A 21,915-nucleotide genomic window follows, 5' to 3' on the forward strand; every position below is an offset into this window, starting at 1 on the left:
ATGTTTCTAAGCCCTCTAAAATATATTATTTCAAGGTCCTTTAACTTTCAGCACATTTGTTACGTTTCAACGGTCGAGCTCACTTGGTCTTGGTCTTTGCGCTTCAGCACCTGCTCAATTTTACAACCCCAACATCTAACGATTAGACAGAACAAGGACGATGCATAGAAAAAAACAAAAACAAAAAAACATAACCAAATCCCCAACACCCAAACTCCAATGAAAAGCTGACATACAAATGATGCAACAACCTCATCTCCTCGACTCAAACCGACTCTTCTCCCTCCCGACCGACGCGTTCTGCCCCGAAAAGAAATACCCAAACCCGAGCTTCTTGATCAACCCGATCCACCCCAACCCCGCCATCGTCTCATACTTTTCTCTCGGCTGCGCCAGATTCCGCTCGATATACTCCCTCAATTCTTTCACCGTCAGCTCAACCTCACTCCTCCAATGCCTATACCCAACTCCTTCAACCCCACCTTCGACCTCCTCGCTCAACCACCCAGCCACCTTCCCCGCCTCGATCAAATCAATCTTCCCCTCCCACCCCCCAAAATCAGGAACCTTGCCCGACAGCTTCACAAACCGCCCAAACTCCTCCAACACCTTCCTCTCCGTGTCTTCCCCAGTAGTCGCAGGCAAGAAACGATACACCCTAACTGGCAACCCCGACCTCTCCAAAATCTGCTCGCTCGCCCATCTCGTTGCTACATACCCATTCGATCCATCCCCAGCCGGCAAGTGATATTTTGCCGACGTCTCCCTTTCCACTCCCGCCGGCAGGACCCCAACGGTAGAGATGTAATGGATTGGGATCTGTCTCGGACCGGCGAGCTTGACGAGCTCCTTTGTCGGGTGGACGTTTGAGGGTCGCAGGACGTGGTAGTTGTCCCAGAAGGAGCGGACGGCGCCGAGGTGGATGACTGCGTCGACTTTGCTGGCTAGGCTGGTGAACTCTGATTCCGAGAGACCGAGCATAGGGGAGGAGAGGTCGCCGGGGTGAGGGATGATTTTGGAAGAGGTGAAGGGGAGGGGTTTGGAGTTGCGGATGGAGATGACGTGGATTTGGGAGATGGATGGAGAGGAGGAGAGGAGGGGGAGGAGGGTGCGGGAGAGGAAGCCTGTTCCGCCGGTGAGGAGGATCGTTTTTGGGGAGGTGGAGACTGGGGTGCGGGGGATGGAAGAGAGGAAGGAGGGGATGGTTGGGGGTGTGGTTTCGGTGTCCCAGTCGATAGTGGTGACGGAGGGGGTTTCTTCGATTTTGCGGGCCATGGCGGAGAGGGTGTTGGAGCCGAGGAGATCTACCAGCTTGATGACGACGTTGAAGGACTGGCGGATGCGGGATTGGAGACGGATGACCAACAGGGAGTTTCCGCCCACGAGGAAGAAGTTTGTCGAAGGGGCGATGTCGAAGGTGAGGGAGTTGTCGTTGTTGTGGCCGAGGACGTCTTGCCAGACACGGCGGAGCTGAAACATGGTCTCGGTCATCTCGGTGGTGTCTTCTTCCTGGGAGACGGTGGAGGTGCGCTGCGGCAGAGCGATAGTCTTGAGCGATTTGCGGTCCACCTTCGAATGGTTCGTCAAGGGGAGTTTGTCAAGGGGAATGGCGGCGACCGGAACCATGTACTGAGGAATCTGCAAGTGACCAAGAAGGTGTTGCAAGAAGGCCTCCTTGTCGGCAACGTTGCTCTGAGGTGCAAACACAACGTGGGCAATGAGAAAGTCGGGGTTGCCCTCGCGGAGAGTGACGACTGCCTCCTTCAAAGCACCATCAGACGCCGCAACAATGTTGTTTTCGATATCAGCGAGCTCTATACGCAATCCGCGTATTTTGATCTGCCCATCCGTGCGGTTGTGGAAGACCATGGCACCGTCGGTTTGGAGATGCCCGATATCCCCTGTCCTATACATCCGAGTCCAACCGCTAGCGACATCAGACTTGGTGGCGAAGGGGTTGGCAACAAAGTGTTTGCCGGTCAACTCATCGTTCTTCAGATAGCCAAGGGAAACACCGGCCCCCCCAATGCACACCTCCCCCGGCATCCCGACAGGAACCGGTCTCAGCTGCTGATCAACGATATAGGTGTAATAGTTGGGCAACGAGTAACCGCAGGGAATCCGACCCATGGCTTCAATGGCTTGGGCATTATGGATTGGCATCTCCATCTTGTGCGAGGAAATCGAAATCTCGGTTGGCCCGTACGAGTTGAAGAACTTCAGCCCAGACAACTCCAGAGCAGCAAATTCCTTGGTCACAGCGCTGACCAGAGGCTCACCACCACCAAATGCAAATCGCCAGCAGCTAGCGTCCCGGAGGTTCTCGTTGCCAAACTGCATCCAGAGGGAGTACTCGGAGGGTGTCGCCTTGGTGTACGTAATGCCCTCGCTCTTGATGATCTCTGTGATGCCAAGGGGGTCACCTCTGGTGGCCCAGGGAACGACGTAGACTGACCCCCCGTTCACCAAGCCAGTGTAGATTTGATCAGAAGAGTGGTTGAAGGTGAACGCGCTCTGCTGGAGGGTGTGCTGGGTGCCGAGCTTCCACATCTTGGTGTAGCCCTCAATCTCGTTGCGCAGACCGGCGTGGGTGACGATGATGCCCTTGGGAAGACCGGTTGAACCGCTGGTGTAGAGAATAGCGGCCGGCGTGTTGGGATCTGCGACGTTGGGGACGGGCTTGGAGGCGTTGAGTGGCAGGACGGAGACGTTGATGGCGGTGGCGGTGGGGATGTTGAGCTGGGGGACTTGGTCGATGGTGGTCTTGTCGGCAAGAATGGCAGTGGGCTCGCAGTCAACCGCGACTGTGGCGAGGCGAGGGAGAGGATTGCGCAAGTCGAAGGGGACGTAAATAGCTCCCACACGGAAGATGGCCAGCATCGAGCAAACCCAGTCACTAGCGGCGTCCTGGAAGACTGGAACACGAGAACCTTGGCTGACACCAGCGCCCTGCAGCGCCTCACCAATGGCCTCGACCCTGTTGATCATCTCTCTGTACGTCAAGACGTTTCCATGGCCATCCTTGAGCGCAGTCTTGTCTGGGTTCTCGGCAGCAACCTGATCAATGCGATGAGTAAGGGTTCCGGGCCAGTCTGAGACCATTGCGGGACCTACACAATGTCAATATTGATTCGTCAAAGCAGGTCAAAAAGACACTACTCAGTACTCACCACGGCCAACACTGACAGCTACCTCAACCTGCTTCTCCCCAAAGAGCGGCGTTGTCTGCAAAGACAGCGAGACATCGGCCGAAAGAACCTCCAGCAGGTGCACATACGTCTCCATCAGCAGGTTCGCGGCAGTCTGATCATACAAACTCTTCTGGGTCCGGAACATCACGAGGGCGTCAGTGGCAGAGTCGGTCACGTCCAGGGTAATATCATAAGCAGTTCGTCCGGGATGAAGCTCTTGCACTTCGAATTGGCAGTTGCCCCATGCGTGCTTCTCCTGCGCGCCCTGGCGGTAGTCGAAGAAGGCCTGGAAGAAGGGGGAGTGGGCAGACGACCGGGCAATGTTGAGCTCCTTGAGAAGCACGTCAAAGGGCAAACGAGAATGGGCGAGGCTGGAGTAAGTCGTGTTGCGGGCTTCGTTGATGGCGTCAGAGAATTTTTGGCTTGGCTGGCGACGGAAGCGGAGGGTGAGGAGGTTGAGGAAGAAGCCGATGCTGGCCATTACATCGCTGTCGGTGCGGTTGGCGTCGGCGATGCCGATGGTGAGGTCATCCGCTTCGGTGAAGAGGAAGAGCATGGTCTTGAACGCGGCGAGGTAGAAGTGGAACGGGGTCGAGCGCTGAGCTTTGGACACGGCCTTGATCCGCGCTGCCAAGGCTGGCTCGAGATGGCAACCAACCTGATGAATGTCAAAGTTCTGCATGGACAGTCTGGAGCTGGTCCGGGCCATGGGGAGGAGAGGGAGCACTGGTGGCTGTTGGCCCTCGGGAAAGATACCGCGCCAATGGTCGAGGTCGGCAGCCATGTCACCGCTCGCAAAAGCCTGGCGTTGCGAGGCAGAAAAGTCGGGGAACTGGCGGGGAGCCTTCCCAAGAGACTGGTTGTTGTATGCCTTCTCCAAATCAGAAAGAAAAACCTGGAAACTAACGCCGTCCATCACAATATGATGATAGTTGATGAGAAGGAAATGGTCCTCTGGGGACTTGGAAAGCAAGACAAGCTTCATGCTCTCGCCGACAGCAAGGTCGAACTCGTGGGCCTTGAGCTTGGCGTATTCAACAGCGACATCCTCCTCGCAGCTGATTTGCTTGTGCTCGAGACGAAGTGGTGAGCTAGCAATCACCTTCTGGTATGCCTGGTCAGCCTCGGTCTGGTCCGCAACGAAACATGTACGAAGAGCCTCATGTCTGGCAGTCACCACGCGAATGGCTCTCTCCAGACTGCCGACCCTGAGGGCCCCTGTGACGCGGTAAAAGAAAGCAACGTTGAACGTCGTTGGGTCATCGACGAGGAGGCGGAGGAACCAGAAGCGTGACTGACCGAAGGAGATCTGCTCGCTCTTGACGAAATTCAAAGGAGCGGGTGGGGCGGCGGCAACAGGAGCCTGCTTGGCGGCGTCGGCGGCGAGGTTCTCGGAAGACGCAGAACGGGATGAGAGCTGGGTGGAAGAACCAGGGGCAGTGGTGACGTCCGCCGGGGTCACCATGCTGGGGGCAGTGGAGTCGTACTCTGATGCCCCGGCCGACTCAACCTTGGGCTCGGGCTTGGGGAGCGTCTTCATTGCGGTAGGCTTGGGCTTGGACTCTGAGCCGGCCTTGCCGATGCCTGAAAGCATCTCCTCGGGAAGCTTGTCCAAAGCGCGCTGGCAGAGCTCGGCAACAGAAGAACCTCCAACCACCTTGAGCACGGGAATATCAACCTTCAATTCTTTCAAGAACCAAGAACGAACTTCAACAGCGACCAAAGAATCGACACCGAGCTCCACGACGGGAATCTCTGGGTCAATGGCCTGGTCATTAATCTGGAGGATAACCCTGAGCTTGGAGGAGAAGCATTCTGTAGAGGTTGTTAGTGCTGATGTCAGTTGAGTGGTGGGTGAAGACGTACCTTGCAGGATCTCCAAAGCTTCATCCTTGGTCGACGCGCTCGCCAGCTGAACCGTGACCGGGAGAGACGTCTTCTTGTTCTCATCTTGACCATCCGATTGCCCCTTGGCGGCCTCGACAATACAGTGACTGAAGCGAGGGTTCTCGAACCAAGGGCCTTGAATATCCTCGTCATCACGGATAGTGCGGATGCCCGTGGTGACGACAGCATCCGGAATACCATCCTTATCGTCAGGTTTGGGATAACCGGCCTGGACGGCCTCGGCAAACATCTGGTGGAACTCAGACTCGGCGATAGCCATCAACCCGAAGCGCTCTAATTGGTCCATCACAGCCTGTCCAGCTGTCTCGACATAGCCAAGACCAGCCACGCGGCCGATATCCAATGCGGAGGCAGCCAGGCCACGCTTGCGCCTTTGTCGAGCCAGACTGTTGAGATAGCCGTTGGAAGCGGCATAGTTGGACTGGCCAGAGTTGCCAATGACGCACGCGGAAGAAGACAGGAGCACGAAGAAGTCGAGGTCCTCGTTGTAAAATATGTCGTCCAGATGGTTGGACCCGTCAATCTTGGGGCCGAGGACCTTTTGCATCGTCTCAAGGGGCATGTTGGCGAAGAGACTGTCGTGGAGGACCATGGCACCGTTGGCAACACCGGCAATGGGAGGGCAGGTTGATCGGATATCAGCAACCACCTTCTCAAGTGAGGCCTTGTCTGTCACATCCATGGCGTAGATCTTGACGATGGCGCCAGTAGACTGCACAGCCTCAAGCCACTTGGGATCGACCTTGGGGGAACGGCTCGTCAGGCAGACACACCCGGCACCGTTCTTCACCATCCACTCTGCGACTGACTGGCCGATCTGACCACTGAGGCCCACGAGGAGATAGGACTTGTTCTTGCCGAAAAGCTGCGTTGCGTCAAGAGGCTTCACACCAACCTTGACGGTGCCGTCGACGGCCCAGTTGACGACAGCAGTTGGGTGGTCCAGCAGAGAGGCGCCAGCCTCTGTGATCTGTGTGACTGGAGCCACAAGATCGCTGGCATCATCCGCAATGGAAGTGACAGTAAGCACAGCCGCTTGGAGCTTGGCTGCAACAATCTCGCGACTGGTCGACGGCAGCGAAGACTCAAAGCGGGAAACGTCGGACGCTTCAATGCGCTTGTAGGGTCCAATGGAGGTCAACACCTGCCCAATCGTCTGGCTGAGGTCACCACCCGCCGAAGTGAGATTGAGGAAATGGGTTGGCTTGGCCGGCAGAAGGCTCTTGCGAATGATGTGTCTGGGGGAACGGCCATTGAGCGCAAGTCCTTGGGGAATCGGCTCATCCTCCTCGGCATCGTATGAGTAGGTGATGCGGATGTTCTTGGCCTGCGCCTGTCGAGACAGAGCGGCGATCAAATACCGGTCCTTGTTTGATCCATGCACCAAGACACTGCTTCCTGAAGCAATGTTCTCGAGCAAAGAGGCAGCAATGAGCTCGCTGACAACTCTCACAAGGCCAGAACTGCTCGACAGGGTTGGTGGCACAGATACCGTTGCCACGGGGGTGACCTCAATCGAGTTTGACAGTGCCAGCGTCATAACTGACTCCTTAGTGACAGTATGCTTGCCCAGACCAACAAATAAGAAGCTTCCAATAACCACATTGATGGCCGTCAGACTGGAAGCCTCAACCCTTACAGATTGACGGGTCTCCTTGGTAACAGGCCTCACCTCTTCAACCAGTGCGGGAACACCATCAGCCGACACGGCAACAGTGATCGACTTTGACTCGGCAAGAGACAAGGTCTTGGTGATGTTTCGCCTGGAGGAGTTGAGGCGAGAATTCTGAGCAACATTGGCCACAAGACGAGGAACCTTGAGCAGCCCATTGTCCAAGAACACCTCTGGCTCCTTGCTCCACATGATCTTCTCGTCCTCCCACTCATCGAGCGCACACTGCCGAAGGAGGTGCTCCGCGATAGCCCGTCCGGTGTTTCTTCCCAGATCAGACAGGTCAAGGTGGTTCAGGCTAATGTGTCTCGTCTCATGGCTGATAGCGCGTGAAAAAGCGACACTGGCTTCGTGGTATGGCTCGTCGGCTTGAGCGCCTTTGGTGACCCAGAGAATGTGTTTTGCCAGCTCGAACAGCCGCTGGAGGCCCTCCATACGATCGGTGGTCATTTGCTTGAAGATTGGGAAGTCGAGATCGGCCAGGTTGATGATGGTGCTCATGGGGTCAATTTCTCTTGCCTGGGCCTCGGTAGGCAGCCCAGTGAGGACGGTGGTCTGGTTGGCAAAGGGGGAGAGAAGCTCCTCCAGCTCCTCGGCGAGGTCGGATGTTTCGATGGTGCCGGTTCCGAGAATGACGAGGTTGTCGAGCTTGACCGAAGTCTTGGAGCGGGCGAGAGGACGGCGGAGGAATTGGACCTTGTCGTCGACGGCCTGGGCGGCCATAATGGAGAAGGGCCAGGGCAGAACGTTGATCTTGGGGGTGCAGGCGTCGACGCCGGCAAAACCGGCCTTGCGCAGATACATGTTCCATTCGGAGGGAGTGATGGTGGGGGCGTACCTGCGGCCGTCAATCTCGGCGCCTATCCACCACCCAGGGAGCCCGCCCATGATGTTGCCACAGCGGATGGGGCCGTTGTCGGTAAGCTCGAGAAGCATGAGATAGCCACCAGGCTTGAGGAGCTGGCGGACGTGCGTCAGGGTCTTTTGAAGGGATGCGGTGGCGTGGAGGACGTTGGAGGCGACGACGATGTCGTATGAATGGGGCTCGTATCCCTGGCTGGAAGGCTGTTTCTCCACGTCGAGGACCTTGAAAGTCATCTTGTCGCTGTATGACCGGAACAGCTCTGCGGCCTTGTCGAAGAAGCCGACCGACACGTCAGTGTATGTATATGAGGACATCTTGTCCCCAATCTTTTCCAAAACCGACTTGGTGGCACCACCAGTGCCAGCGCCTGAAAACGGTCAGTTTATTTAGGAAATTTGTGGTGTTTTGAGGAAGAACTCACCAATCTCGAGGATCTTAGCATGAGGGTATCGATGTACCATTTGTTCCATCATGGAAGCCAAGAAAGAATTGTACCGAGCAAAGCCCAGACCCTTCTTGTAAAAGTCATCCAGCATGTTGTCCACCAGCATATGCTCAAGGATGGTGGTCTCACCGCGTACAGCAGCAGGGATATTCTCACCCACGGCAGTCAGAAGCCTGATGTCGATGGTGTGGGAGTATCTGTGGCACCTGTGTCAGTATTTTCTTCTATGCACGAGCAAAATTGTTGGAAAAACTTACCTCTTGATCAGGTCCTTGACCTCCTCTTCACTATCATGCGACCACTCCTTCTTGACGCAGGGATGGCGTCCCTTCTCCACCTCACCAAGCACATAATTCATGAAATCCCTCAACGAAGCATGATGCGCCTGGCCATTCGCCCATTCCTCATCGCTGAGCTCCTCCTTCCAACGTCTCAAGTAGTAAAACGACACCCTCTCACACACAGCCGCCAGCTCAACCTCGTCCTGTGTGGGCTCGATCCCCTTGGTGATGGAATCCCCCTGTGGTGAGGCGACGTCCCACTTGGTGTAGGAAAACAGGCGGTGATCGTCAGCCTCGGTGGCCGGAGCAAAAGGCTTGATAGTCAGGCCATCGACCTGAATCATGGCCCCACCGTCGTTGGCGGGGTTGTTGAAAACATCGATGCTGGCAGAGAACTCGTTTGTTTCCTCGAGGGTGGCGTGGACGGGGACGTGCTCGGGCAGGGGCGAAACGCAGAGGGCCGGGTTGACGCGGATGGAGCGGATGGCGGTCGGGACGTGAAGCGACCAGAGCCTCTCGTCGCCTGGGGCCGAGTAGGCGAGCATAGAGGCTTGGAAGGCGACGTCGAGCATGGTGGGGTGGACGAGGTATGGGGTGAGATCTTGGGAGGTGTAGGGGTAGGTGGAGACCAATGTGGAAGCTCGATTGAGAGAGCGTTTCAGGGAGGACATGCCCCTGAAGCTGCCGGAATACCCGTAGCCGAGCTTGGAAAGGGAGGTGTAGAACCTGTCGGCGTCGACGGTCGACATGTTGGTTTCGGCTAGCGGGCTGGACGCGAGGGTGGCGGGTGAGGAGTTGCCAAAGGTGATCGTGAGAGAACCCGAAGCCATGAGCTCGAGCTCCGATTCGGCCGAGGAGGAGGAGTAGACGGCGAAGGAGGCGCTGGTGATGTTACCCTTGGTGGCGATGTTTGTAAGCGTGACGAGGGTCTCAACTGACGAGTTTACATCCTCTTCGAAGGTGATGGCGCGGGGAATGGCCAGATCGTTGAGCTCAAAGAAGGACACCGGCTGCTCCGTGGCCAGAGTCCGAGCGGCCTCGATCGACATGGCAACGTAACCAGCAGCAGGGAAAACAGTTTGCCCCTGCAACTGATGGCCGTCTAGCCAAGAAATCTCGGACACCTTGAGAATATTCGTCCAGCGCTTCTCACGGTCAGTTGAGTCGGGGCAAGGAATCCCGAGAATCTCGTGGAAGGGCGCTGCCGTCCGGGACCGAATCTTCTTGGACCTTCGCGATTCTTGCCAGTGGGAGCGGGTATGGTTCCACTGGTACGATGGGAGGTCTACCACGAGCTTGGGCTGGCATGTGGATGGCGAGATGAGCTTCTCATAAGAGGCAAAGTCAACGGCGTGGGCACCAAGTTGAGTCCACACAAATCCGAGGGCATCGGAGAAAGACTCAATATCACACTTGCCACGGCTGAGGACGCCTGTATAAGGGATTGGAGCAGGGCGAATGTCGCCAATGTTCTGAGTAGCCGGGCCCTTGAGCGCGGGGTGAGGGCCAACCTCGATGGCGAGACCGATTTGTGGGTCGCTGGCGATGGCGTTCTTGACAGCATCGGCAAACAAAACAGTATTGGCCATATTATCGCGCCAGTACACATCCTGAAGAGCCTCGGTAGGCTGCAAGGGCTTGTCGCTTGCGATAACGCTGGAGAACCAGGCGCAGGTCGGCCTCTTGACACGAACGCCAGCCTGTTGGAGAGAGGCAATGTATGGGTCACCACAAGGCAGCATGTGGTGGGAATGATAGGCGGTATCAACCTTGAGAAGACGAGCAAACTTTTTCTCTTCGTCAAACACCTTCTTGGCAAGGATGATGGCATCGGCGTCACCGGATAGCGTAACACTGGCTGACGAGTTGTGCGCAGCCACCGCCAAACGTCCGGAAAACGCACGAAGGTTGCAGAGATCCTTCGCATCTTCCAGTGAAGTGCCAACAGCCAACATGGCACCTTGTTGACCGGTAGCCTCGTTCCCAGCAAGCCGGGCATACTGTCCGCGGTAGTAGGCCACGCGAATGGCATCAACATCTGACAGGTAGCCGGCAGCATAAGCCGCACCAATCTCGCCCGAGGAGTGACCGACAACAGCACTGAAGTTGATGCCAGCCTCCCTGAGCATGTCGACCAAGACAATTTGGATAGCGGTGCATAGCGGCTGGGAAAGCTCCGCCTCACCAATGCGAGATGTGGTTGAGTCCGCCAGCAGCTCATCAACCAGACGCCAGACCGGGCGATCAGCAGCCGGGAGTGTGTCCAGCGCACTCTCCAGGTCTCCAAGTCTCTTGCGGACAAACTCGGAAGACTTGATCAGCTCACCACCCATGGCTGCCCACTGGGCGCCCTGGCCAGTGAACACACCCAGGATTTTGGTAGGATACGTGGACTTGGCCGTCGCGGAGCGAACACCGACGGTGGTTCCAGCCGCACGCTTGAGATCAGAGAGCTTGTCATCCAGCTTTCCGACAAGCTGCTCCACCGACCGGGCCGAGAAAGCAGCCTTGATAGGCAAGTGACTTCTGCGCGACTGCAGAGTCCATGCCAAGTCTCTCGCTGTGATGTCACTCCTTGTCTTGAGATGCTCGGCATAGGCCTCGAGGTGGGCCACGAGGGAGGTCTCAGACGCGGCAGAGAAGACGAAAGGCGTAAAGACAGGCGACTGGTTCTCGGGCTCGGGAGTGGTGGTTGTCGGGATGTACTGCTCGATGATTGCATGCGCATTACTGCCGCCAAAGCCGAAAGAATTAACGCTGACTCTGCGGGGAACGCCCTCGGGAAGCTGCGGCCACGGGGCTAGGGAGGTTGGGACAGTGAGACCCTTGTAGTACTGCTCGATGGCGGGGTTGAGGTTCTCAAAGAGCAGATTGGGTGGGATTTGGCCCGCCTGGATGCTCTTCAAGCCCTTCATGAAGCCAGCGAGACCGGCAGCACCCTCAGTGTGGCCAATGACTGTCTTTACAGAGCCGACATACAGCGGAGTTTCCTCGGCCTTGACGTGTTGGCCAAAGCACTCATAGATGGCAGCCGCCTCCTTGGGGTCGCCTGCCTTTGTGCCCGTGCCATGAGCCTCGAAAAACTGTGGGCGGTCGGCAGGGTTGTTTTCTGGGTCGAGGCCAGCTTTCCTGTAGGTTTTGCGAATGAGAGATGCCTGAGCTTCAGAGCTAGGAACGGTAAGACCCTGAGAGTGTCCGTCCTGGTTGGCGCCGGTTTCACGGATGATGCCCTCGATGTAGTCACCGTCCGCTATCGCATCAGATAACTTTTTAAGGATGACAGCTGCGACTCCTTCACCTCGGGCATAACCATCGGCACTGGCGTCCCTGTTTCTTGTCAGTCATTGTCCCCCTTCACGTCGAGAGGAATACATACCACATGCGAGATCGGCCCGTTGGGGAAAGCATGTTCATTTTGGACTCAAACACAAATGCCTCTGTTCACGTGTTAGCTTCGGGTTCATGAGTGATTGTTCTCTACTAATCAAGGCTTACCAGGGTTCAGGATGACCTGACCACCAGCCGCAACAGCAACGCGAGATTCAGAGCTTCTCAAGCTCATCACAGCCTGTTTGAACCATTTAGAAACCATCCGAATCACCATCATCACAACGAACATACCTGGTGCACGGCAACCAAAGAACTCGAGCAAGCAGTGTCAATCGTCATGCTGGGCCCCCTCCAGTCAAAGAAGAAGCTCAACCTGTTCCCAATGATGGCCCGGTTCGTGCCGGTGGCAAAGTAAGTGGGCACCTGGTTGACATCCCGGAGCAGGGTGTCGTTCCAGTCGACACCCATGCAGCCGACATAGACACTGGTGTCGCTTCCCCTCAGGGCCTCGATGCTGTGGCCGCCCGACTCGAGGGCCTCGTACACGGTCTCCATGAGCAGACGCTGCTGGGGATCGATGCTGTCGGCTTCATTGGGGGAGATGTTGAAGAAGGAGGCGTCAAAGTGGGAGAGGTCCTGAGTAAGGAGGTAGGCGTGGCGGACGTTGGTGGTGCCATGGTGTGAGCCGACGGGGTGGTGGAACGCTTCAGTGTTGAAGCGGCTCGGGGGAATGGCGGTTTGGATGTCGGTTGGGGAGGCGAGGAGGGACCAGAGCTTGGAGGGTGAGGTGGATGGGCCTGGGAAACGGCAGGCTGTGCCGACGATGGCGATGGGTTCATGGGGTGTTTGGGGAGACATGTTGGTGGGGGAGGTGGGCTATGGTGAATAGCTGTTGCTTTGTGCCCGTTTGGAGTTGAAGTGTTAGGGTGGCGGTTGTTTGAGGCCAAAGACACGGAGACAAAAGTGTATAGCACGGTCCAGACGGCTTGGGACAGAGTTTTATTTGCTTTGGCTTCATAAACACTTGAAGATGAAGATAGCTACTAGACCTGTACCAACCCACCGTCGAATGCTTGGCATCGGTATCATTGCTGGGCGTTGACACCGGCGACAACCCGCTATCAGCCTCCGCCGACTCGAGCCAGGATCAAGCTACCGACTGACCGACCGACCGAACCCTTCGAGAACATATCCTTATCTCCGAGATACCCACCCCTGTCTCGTAGGCACCGACAAGCCGGAACCCGAAAAATGTTGTCTCTGGTATGGTGGCTTTGTTCGGCTTGTTGATGCGGCTGCTTGTTCGGGTTGTTTACCGGAGAATAGGGGTTCCAGGGGCTGACTTGGCATTGCTGACAAAGACATCACCGAAGTTCGGTGACTTTTGCTTGTCCCCCCGCATTATGCACTTCAGATGCAGGTATATGTATGCAGTCCAAATGGGGCACATGTATCTCTCCCGTCCTCCGCTATCAACCGAATACGCAACGTCAGGTTCGGCGGTATTCGCACCTGCCACGATAGGAGAATCAAATGTCGATCTCAGAATCCCATCAAGATGGGGCATTGCGCTATGTATTTGCTGATATTGATACCCGTGAAGGAAATTCATGATGTGGGGGATGACATGATGAAGTAATCGCGTGTCTGGCCATTCTCATTTTGAAAGCCTCAGCTTCGAGTATGTTGCGAATGAGTGTTTAGGTCGAATGCAAACTGAGCTCCATCTACGGACCATCAATCCACCGTGATGGCACTCTATCGCCAAGAATCATCAGTGAAACAGGAGCACCAAGACACGGGAGATCACCTTTCATGGATGGATAGAGTGGCAAGGCACCAATCGGTTGCCAGCTTCATGCTTTGTAACAGTGACAAATATACTCCGTCTAAGAATTCTATGTACATAGACACCAACAACACCACCCAAAGTGACCTTCCTCTGTCAAGGCCTCCATCCCTGAGTGGAGCGCATCACATTCCACACACACACGCCCTTTGGCCGCCAACGATACTACAACACTGGTCGGACTGGGCAGGATAGACAGCTCCGACATCCGTGTTCCAATGTCCCCGACTCTTGGAGAAATCATGCTCCTCTTCCGTCTGGGTTTCAAGTCCTGCGTGCCCGGTGTATAAATGCTTGATTGTTTCCATCCTGTTTAGATCCGGAGTGTCTGTCGCAATTTCGACAGTCGTTGCTGAACTTCCAGCTCCAGGTCGCTTCTCACCTCCCCATTGCCGCTGGCGGTGTTGGAAGAGGGGCTGTTCGGTTCAACATTTTGCGTGAGGGTGTTGGGAAAAGAAAGATAAACGTCGACGGCTTGGTGCTGGCGCTTGATCAGGTAAGAGCAAAGCTGGACCACGAGAACCAAGCGCATGTCCGCCAGGGCTGCTGCTTCGGCAGGAAGAGAGGAATATCGGAGGTCCACGTCGTGCTGCAGAGCGATGAGCACGGCAATGTAGATGTTGAGAAGGAGGGTGTGGCAGGCGATGACCAGGTGTCTGACAACTGTCGACGAGTACTCGCTGGACGACGACGGACGACCATGGCTGGAGGAAGGGGCCGAGGTCGTCGGGACCGGCTTGGACCCCTCGCCAAAGCCAGCCGTGCCATCATTGCTGTCTGTCGACTGCGGGGTGATGCTTCTCCAAAAGTCGGTTGCTCCCGCTGGTGCTGCGGCAACGTCCATATCGTTGCTGTTCCCGCCTGTAACGTTGGACTGCAGCAGTCTCAAGATTTCGAGAAGGTGGTGGGAGGCTGCAAAAAGGTCGTTCAGAGTCTCACCCGTAGTGGGGGGCTCCGACTGAAGCGCCGGGTTGATGTTCGGATTGTGGAGACGGTGATCGCCTGCACGAAAGAGCATGTCCATGTTGGTTGATACGCCCTGAACCAGCCATTTGGCGACCACTATGAAAGCATTATCGTCGATCAAAGCTTGGCTCTTGTGTTGTTGGCCCATGTCTTGGCTCATCTGGCCAGATGATCCTGCTGTCTCTGCCAAGCTACAACTCCTCCTGTGAATTGGATACAGACGTGTGCTTAGCTGAGACAGCTGGGCAATTCCCACATCGGGGTCACTCTTTGCAATGGTGGTGGCACTCTCAAAGAGCTCAAACATGGGTGTTTGGGAACCTGTGAAACAGGCCGACGGCGGTGTTGGAGGGTTGTGGTGGAGCAGGTTCAAGAACTCATCTCCACTACATGTATCGATCTGCATGTCGTTCCATTCCATCGGGTGCATCCAGGATGGGCCAATGGCTCCAGCTAGCAGCTGATCAAGGTCGTCGTTTGCGGTGGAAGAGTCGCTAATCTGCATGCTGTTCTCTGCTATTTCAGCCCCATCCGTCTTCGCAGCAGGTGGGACATCGGAACTGGCGGAGCTCGTAGTGGAAGAGGCGGTCTTCGGGCTCGCTGGAGGGCGACGCTCGTTTGCTAGACGGTACATGCTCGGTCTTCCTTTGGGAAGACTGGAGCTGTAAACACATTGTGCGTTCTGTCGAATGCAGCGGTTGCAAGTACTCGTTTGGCTGTCCCCGGTTCGTGTACATCTCAACTTCTGCGGGGGGGCCACGATCAGTTGGTCGGCCTGGATTGTTAATCTTGACCCTTCACCGGGCACTCACCTGGTAATGGCAACGGTCACACGATAATCGTCGCGGCAACGGAGCAGGACTGGTATTCGATGAGGGGGCCATTGTTGTAGCTCTGGTGAGGATGGAGGGAAGTGGTTGAGGTGAGGTCCTAATTTAAACATGAATGGCGCCCCAAGTAAAACTTAGCTGATGGCGACTTTGTAGCGGAATCTCAAGAATGCGGATCGAAAGCAACTATTAAATTTTCGAGCGTCATCAGTCTTTTGGGGTACTCAAGGTATCGCACTCTACTTTCCCGCATCCCAGGTACTGTGCCAATGCCAAGGCCTCTTTCTGACCATGTTGTTGCCAAGAGGGACTTCTCTGATCTCTCCGCTACATCTGCAGCGGGTGCGCATTTCGATCTGGTTAGACTGGCGATTGCGAGAGAAACGTGGTTAGGGGTCTTGGATAGTGCCACCCCTCTGCCCTCTGGTCCCGCACCCTGTCCCACTTCTGTCATAGCCCATGCAAATTCATACACAATAATTGCATACCCCGATTAAACAATGCAACATGACATCTTGCATGCCACATCAAAATTAATATGGCCATGATCGCAAGGGATTTTTTTGATGTTTTTGGCGGCTATTGATTATCTTGACACTTTGAAAATCTTTACAATCTCCTCTATCACTTCATTGGTTGTGAAAATGTCTTTGCTATTCTTTCCTTGTGGCCTTCAAAGGCCAAACTTGACATGGAATGCAGCTCGATTTAAGCTGCATTGCAATCTCTATGTGTGGAAAGAGATGTCCACCTAACTTTTGTTGGTCGGCCACAGGATATGGAACTGCTAACAACCCGGGACTTTGTAGGAAGAGACTGGACTATCAGGCTCAAGGGGACACGACATCACCCTGCCCACAACATAATTGATACAGCAAAAGTAAGTTGTAGTGATAGCCCAAACCTTAAAACCAAATCAATTGCGCTTTTCAATATCTTTAAAGGCCTATTAACCATCTATTAAGGTCTCTTAATTATTTATTAAAGTTTATTAACAATTTTTTAAGGTCTCTCAACTCGTTTTAAGGCCTCTTAACTCGTTTTAAGACCTATTAACCGTCTTTCAAGGTCTATCTATGGACTTTCTTTTATTTCCTATCAACTATCTGTTATTGCCTATCAACTATCTTTCGAGACTTATTGATTATCTTTTTAAGGTCTATTTACTATCTTTTAAAGGGTATCAACCACCTTTAAAAGGTTGTTAAGTATCTTTGAAAGCATAATAAAAATTTCTTCAGGTATTATTTACACTATAATGCATGTTAACCTACTTGTGTGTTTGAACTATTCTGTATTGAGGGTGGGCTTCAAGGAGGAAACATCTGCTCGCATACCGCTTTTAAGTGTCTATTCTAGTCTTGTCGACCGGAAAGTCCAATCCGTTCACCTTTCTCCAGCCCATGGTCTCAAGTCGGCAATCTCTCGGCGCGAAGCTCAATGACTGGTGCGGATATCAATTGGAGAAATCTTCACCTGACGTGCATGATATATTGGTGGAAATATGTACCCCAGACAATGGCGATATTGCACCCTATATAGGGCACACCGGCAGTTGACATGTTATACCCCAGATATTTCCGCATCCGGCCGAGATACCCGCTGATCACGCACATTCAGCCCACCAGGAGTGGGAGATTTTCAGGCTAAAAGCCGCCTTGCAACGTCGCATAGCAGGACCCCGTCGAGCAAAGCTTGTTGTTAATGTTGGACTCGGACGACAGGGAGCCAGTCGATGTTGATGTTGTCGGGCGGACCCTGGATGTCGTCGTACTGAACAATCTTTGAATCGTAGAGATCTTCGGCAGAGGGAGAGAAGGTGGGTAGATCGATAGGCATATGGCCACTCCTGTTTGATGTATAAAAGCAACGCCGCGGTTCTCGCTGTGCAGTTGAAAGATGGCATCTCTTTTTGGTCGCCCATTTAGTTGATAACAAAAAGGTCACAATGGTTCAGATCTCCTCCTTTCTCGTCGCGCTGGGTCTCCTTCAAGCAGGCTTGGGCGCACCCCAACCTGACGCTAAAGGGGTCCAAGGACGACAGGGCTATTACTTCCAAAACTGGTCTGAAGGCGGCTCCAACATTAGATGTTCCAACGGCCAGGGAGGTTCCTTCTCGGCAAACTGGAACTCGAGAGGTGGCTTCGTCTGTGGCAAGGGCTGGAGTGGTGGCGGGGCTAGGTATGTACCTAGCTACATGTGGCTTCCTGACCATTCAATCCCTAGGGCTTCTTACTAACATATTCTACCTTACTTATCAGGACTATCAAATATAGCGGGACATACAACGCCACCGGACCAGGCTACCTAGCCGTCTACGGGTGGACTCGCAACCCCTTGATCGAGTATTACATTCTTGAGTCCTACGCTGATCTCGCACCTAATGAGCCCTGGTTCAGTATTATCATTTCCTTCTTGGTACCATAGTGACTGACATTCCGCAGGACATCCAAAGGCAACTTCACTATCGATGAGGGCACTTTTGAGGTTTTCACCAGCACCCGAGTGAACAAGCCATCCATTGAAGGCACGAGGACCTTCCAGCAGTACTGGAGCGTGCGTTCCGAAAAGCGAGTGGGCGGGACGGTCACAACGCAGAAGCACTTTGATGAGTGGGCCAAGAGAGGCATGAGATTGGGTCGGCATGATTATGTGGTGATGGCTGTGGAAGGTTATACTGCTACCGGCGGCAGTGGCTCGGCAGGATCAGCCAGCATCACCCTGGGATGAGGTTGGTGGCAAGTTGAGATGCTGGTTAGATGAATAAACGATATGATCCAGCGGTTGACGCACCTGTTTCCCATGATGCACGGGGAGGGGTGTAGCAAAATTAGTTGAGCAAACACCCCTGAGTAGCGCCGACGGCAAGTAGCTTGGCGGTAGCTTGGCTAGTGTACTGGGCGTCAGACGGGACAACGGCGGCCGACTGACGTTATCGCGGGGGCTTATCTCTCTCTTCAACCGTCCGTCTCGATGGTGTCGGCCCATTAGCGCTTTGGGTGGAACACATTGGTGTTGTTACGCGTCATGTACCCAGGTTGCAATGTTGCTGGATGAAGACCAAATAGTGCCATGGCATACCCCGTGGTAAGGTAGGTAGGTAGTTTCCAGGGCGAGATGTACATACGAGTCGCCAAGGACACCTGAAGAGGGGTGCGGAGCTACGTGATTGCAGAGGTAAGGTATGTTGGGGCCGTCTGTCGATCTTTGGAGACGAAATGCAGTCCATTGTGCACGACAAGTGGGGGGTCGCTCCATGGATCAGGAATTCCGATAGCCGTAAAGGACGCTAGGTCTTGTCTCCTACACCTGCCTTGTTCGAGCAACCCCCCCCGCAGACGGAATCCAAATACAGCAGGAAACTCGTCTTGCTTGTTGACGGACTCTTGATGGACCCCTTGCAATTCTTCCCGCGCGATAGCGGTTGCAGGGGACCAGCCAGTGCACCAACCCCTGAGTTGATCCTTCTAGCGTGCTTCGAGAGCAAACCCGAAGCTTGATCGCAGCGATTGCTTGAGATGATGTGACACGTCAACCACACGAACCACATCGCGACAGTGTGTAACATCGCGGGAGGTGCCATTCTCCGGTACACTCGCTAATTCGGCCTCTCTGCCCGGCCGCTCTGTTTTTGCTACCACACGCAGCACGCTACTCACATGGTCTTTCTATCTTCCAGGTTCTCACCTTGGACGTTGTGATAGCTTATCATGACCCCTCCGCGGCGAGACAACGTGCGCCAACCGGTTGGTATCGAGAAAGGACGATCCCTCTTCACGATGGGCACTCGGTGGAGAATTCCCATTGCATTCTGGGTGGAACTGTCACTCTGGCATGTTTCCCCCGATCTGTCTCTTGTGTGGACCATGCTTTTCTCCAGTCTCCATAATAATACTACCCTGCCAATGCGCCCGCATCGATACAGCCAACCATGCTCCTTCTGGTCACCGAAACATGCGAATAAAAGAGCGGGTTCTGTTAGGTAAAGAGGCTGCAGATTCAGGTCCCCCCATCGGCTTCCACTCACCCGAGTCAGCATGCATCCTCCACTAGGCGCCGAGCCTACCTAGTGTAGATGTAAACATCGCCAGATCCAGTACGGGCCGTTGAAGCCGCCATGTGCAGAGCGCTAAGAATTGCAACGGTTCCGCACCTCGATAGGGAGTTGCTAATGCCTAGGCACCTAGATATGCCGAAGCCCTGAGACATCGTGGCTGATCGCAAACAGCACAGCATGCGTTCGACACCAGCCTTTGGTACCAAAACCTGGCTCAAAAAGCCAAGACCCTATAAACAGACAACGCCAATGTAGAAAAGCGAAGAATACTACAGCTAACAATATGAATGGCAAGTACGTGCAGTGGAAGGCTGGCGCCGTCAGTGTTGTATTCATATCAAGGTGGCTCGATGGTACCAGACTTTACTGACATCGGGGACTCGGTGGGTAGCATACAACCGCCTCATCTGGCAGCGACCAGTGAGCTGAGTAGATTGCGTCCATGTAAACGGCCCTCTAAAGGGTCCGCACGCTTCTGCCAAAAAGAAATACCCGAACCGCGAGGGGACTCTGATGTAACCCTAGCCACGCCTCGTTCGTCATTCGGCGCATTTCCACAATCAACGGCAATATCGGAATCCCGGTCGGCACTCTGCCCGTGGTTCAATCTCAACTCCTCTCAACACCAGGCGACGCCAGCTAACACTTTGGATATCACCGAAAGCTGCACGGTTGACAGCGATGCCGTGAGGAATCATTAAGGACGCGGGCTCGTCGCCATGGCTCTCTCACCTAGTCTACCTATCCAAGACCTCTCGCTCATCCCGTCAGATCTCCGCAGCTGCACAGCCGCAACTACATCCGCATAGACATTGCTACGACTTTCATCTCTACCAGCCATCATAATGCATGTTCTTATCGTGGGCGGTGGCTTGGGTGGGCTCAGCCTGGCCCAGACTCTTCGCAAGCAGGGCATCTCGTTCGAGGTCTTTGAGCGCGACGAGTCTGCGGACAGTCGTTTTCAGGGATGGGCCATCGGAATCCACAGGTGCGCTGTCTTTTCGGAATGTCCCACGTTTTAGTGCTAAAAAAACGGGCATAGCATCATTGGGGACTTGAAGGCGTCTTTTCCGGATGATATGCCGGACATGAAACAAGCGACTGACCATCTCCAACCAATCGATCTCCCATGCCAGATTGGCTTGTATTATCCCGGCCGCCAAGGTAGGGTGGGTGTTCAAGACACCCCTGAAAACCCAATCATTCGTGCCGAGAGACTTCGTCTCCGCCGGTGGCTCTCCACCAATATCGACATTCAGTGGAACAAGCACGTCAAGAGCATCAGCCACAACGACCAGGGCGTCCAAGTCTTCTTCCAAGATGGCAGCAGCGCCAAGGGCGACATTTTGGTCGGAGCGGACGGCATCAACAGCGTGGTCCGCGAGCAACTGCTCCAGACTCCCAACTCGGCCCTCCTCAAGACGGTCCCCTTGGCAGCTATCATTGGCGAGGTGACCCTCCACGGCGACGCCTTCAAGCGCCAGCTCGAGCTAGGCCACTCAGCCTACATTTACGTCGCCCCTGACCTCGGCTGCTGGATGTTTGGCGGTCTGCACCACGCCCTCCCCGACGGCGTCTCCGGCAAACACTACTGGATGCTCATGAAGCCCGATCCCACCGTCGCCGACCCCAACCACTGGCTTCAGACTGCTACCCAGCAGGAGAAGCTCGATTACGCTTTGGCCCTTGTCGCGAAGCTCCCGCCCAAGTTTAGGGAAATCTACGAGGCCACGCCCGCAAGCGGGATCAAGCAGGAGAGTCATGTGTGGAGGGATCTTGAGCTGGAGAGTCTGCCTGCCGGACGGGTCGTTTTGCTTGGTGATGCTGCTCATGCCATGACGCCGTTCCGTGGCGAGGGGGGGTATAATGCGCTGATCGACTCGATGAAGCTGGCCAAAATACTGGCAGGCGTGGATGGGAGTGACATTGACGCTATCAAGAAGGCAGTAGAGGAGTATAACAAGGAGATGCTTGAGAGGGGCGTGGAGGCTGTTCGTGCTTCGAGGGGTGAACAGAGTGCTCAGAAGACCAAGAGCGCCAACGCAAAGGTCATGAGTGCTGGTCAGGAGGCGCGGGTTTTGCCGGAAAGGGAGATTGTTCTGACGGCCAGGGGCTGATTGAGGGGGTTTGTTTACATGACGTCACTGATGGGAGTGCTAGAATTAAGGGGTTGGAAATACTGAATGGGAATTGTTTGACATCTCTTTGTTTATTACGACTCCTTGAGTAGTTTTGGGGCAACCCTTAGGACCGAGTGCTCTTTAATTCCATTGCTCACAGCTAGGTTTTGATGTTCCAGACCTTGATCCGACGAAAAAGAAGGGAGGATTGAGAACAAACAAACAGTTTTATAATCTCTTGTTCTTCTAAGATCTATGTTACCAAATCTAGACCTTCAAATCCCCCCACCAGCGAGAATGAACGTGGCACCACGCCAGCAATGTTGAAGCAACACCCACGAGTTGCTACGGTAAGAGCACATTTGCAGTCAGTTATGAAGCCTCTACTTCCTGGCAATGGT

General features: G+C 54.6%; 4 protein-coding genes across 4 annotated transcripts; 2 read left to right on the forward strand and 2 right to left on the reverse strand.

The window, feature by feature from the left end:
- Positions 1-252: 252 nt before the first annotated feature.
- Positions 253-12,550, reverse strand: QC761_506830 (putative Hybrid PKS-NRPS biosynthetic cluster; the record flags this gene model as incomplete). The annotated part of the gene is made up of 8 exons (XM_062879905.1): positions 253-3,110; positions 3,171-5,006; positions 5,058-8,003; positions 8,058-8,278; positions 8,339-11,689; positions 11,739-11,799; positions 11,858-11,930; positions 11,984-12,550. The coding sequence occupies 8 exons, from the start codon at positions 12,548-12,550 to the stop codon at positions 253-255; spliced, it is 11,913 nt and encodes a 3,970-aa protein (XP_062731220.1).
- A 966-nt stretch (positions 12,551-13,516) lies between these two features.
- On the reverse strand, positions 13,517-15,690 carry QC761_506820 (uncharacterized protein). Its single transcript, XM_062879904.1, has 2 exons — positions 15,320-15,690; positions 13,517-15,252 (listed from the first exon to the last, which is right to left on the reverse strand). The coding sequence occupies exons 1-2, from the start codon at positions 15,389-15,391 to the stop codon at positions 13,855-13,857; spliced, it is 1,470 nt and encodes a 489-aa protein (XP_062731221.1). The 5' UTR covers positions 15,392-15,690; the 3' UTR covers positions 13,517-13,854.
- Positions 15,691-17,285: 1,595 nt separating this feature from the next.
- Positions 17,286-18,067, forward strand: QC761_506810 (uncharacterized protein; the record flags this gene model as incomplete). The annotated part of the gene is made up of 3 exons (XM_062879903.1): positions 17,286-17,518; positions 17,599-17,730; positions 17,782-18,067. 3 exons carry the CDS (start codon positions 17,286-17,288, stop codon positions 18,065-18,067), a joined length of 651 nt encoding a protein of 216 aa, XP_062731222.1.
- Positions 18,068-19,763: 1,696 nt separating this feature from the next.
- QC761_506800 (uncharacterized protein) lies at positions 19,764-21,691 on the forward strand. Its single transcript, XM_062879902.1, has 2 exons — positions 19,764-20,382; positions 20,437-21,691. Exons 1-2 carry the CDS (start codon positions 20,240-20,242, stop codon positions 21,509-21,511), a joined length of 1,218 nt encoding a protein of 405 aa, XP_062731223.1. The 5' UTR covers positions 19,764-20,239; the 3' UTR covers positions 21,512-21,691.
- Positions 21,692-21,915: the final 224 nt, after the last annotated feature.

The sequence above is a fragment of the Podospora bellae-mahoneyi genome, chromosome 5 (genome assembly GCF_035222275.1).
Source record: "Podospora bellae-mahoneyi strain CBS 112042 chromosome 5, whole genome shotgun sequence".
Classification (NCBI taxonomy): Eukaryota; Fungi; Ascomycota; class Sordariomycetes; order Sordariales; family Podosporaceae; genus Podospora; species Podospora bellae-mahoneyi.

Excerpts from the sequence above, each read along its gene's own strand:
- QC761_506820 (XM_062879904.1), bottom strand. The coding sequence starts at position 15,391 with ATGGCCCCCTCATCGAATACCAGTCCTGCTCCGTTGCCGCGACGATTA. Across the intron at positions 15,253-15,319 it reads GTGACCGTTGCCATTACCAG|AAGTTGAGATGTACACGAAC; the intron begins GTGAGTGCCCGG and ends GCCCCCCCGCAG.
- QC761_506800 (XM_062879902.1), top strand. The coding sequence starts at position 20,240 with ATGCATGTTCTTATCGTGGGCGGTGGCTTGGGTGGGCTCAGCCTGGCC. Across the intron at positions 20,383-20,436 it reads TGGGCCATCGGAATCCACAG|CATCATTGGGGACTTGAAGG; the intron begins GTGCGCTGTCTT and ends AAACGGGCATAG.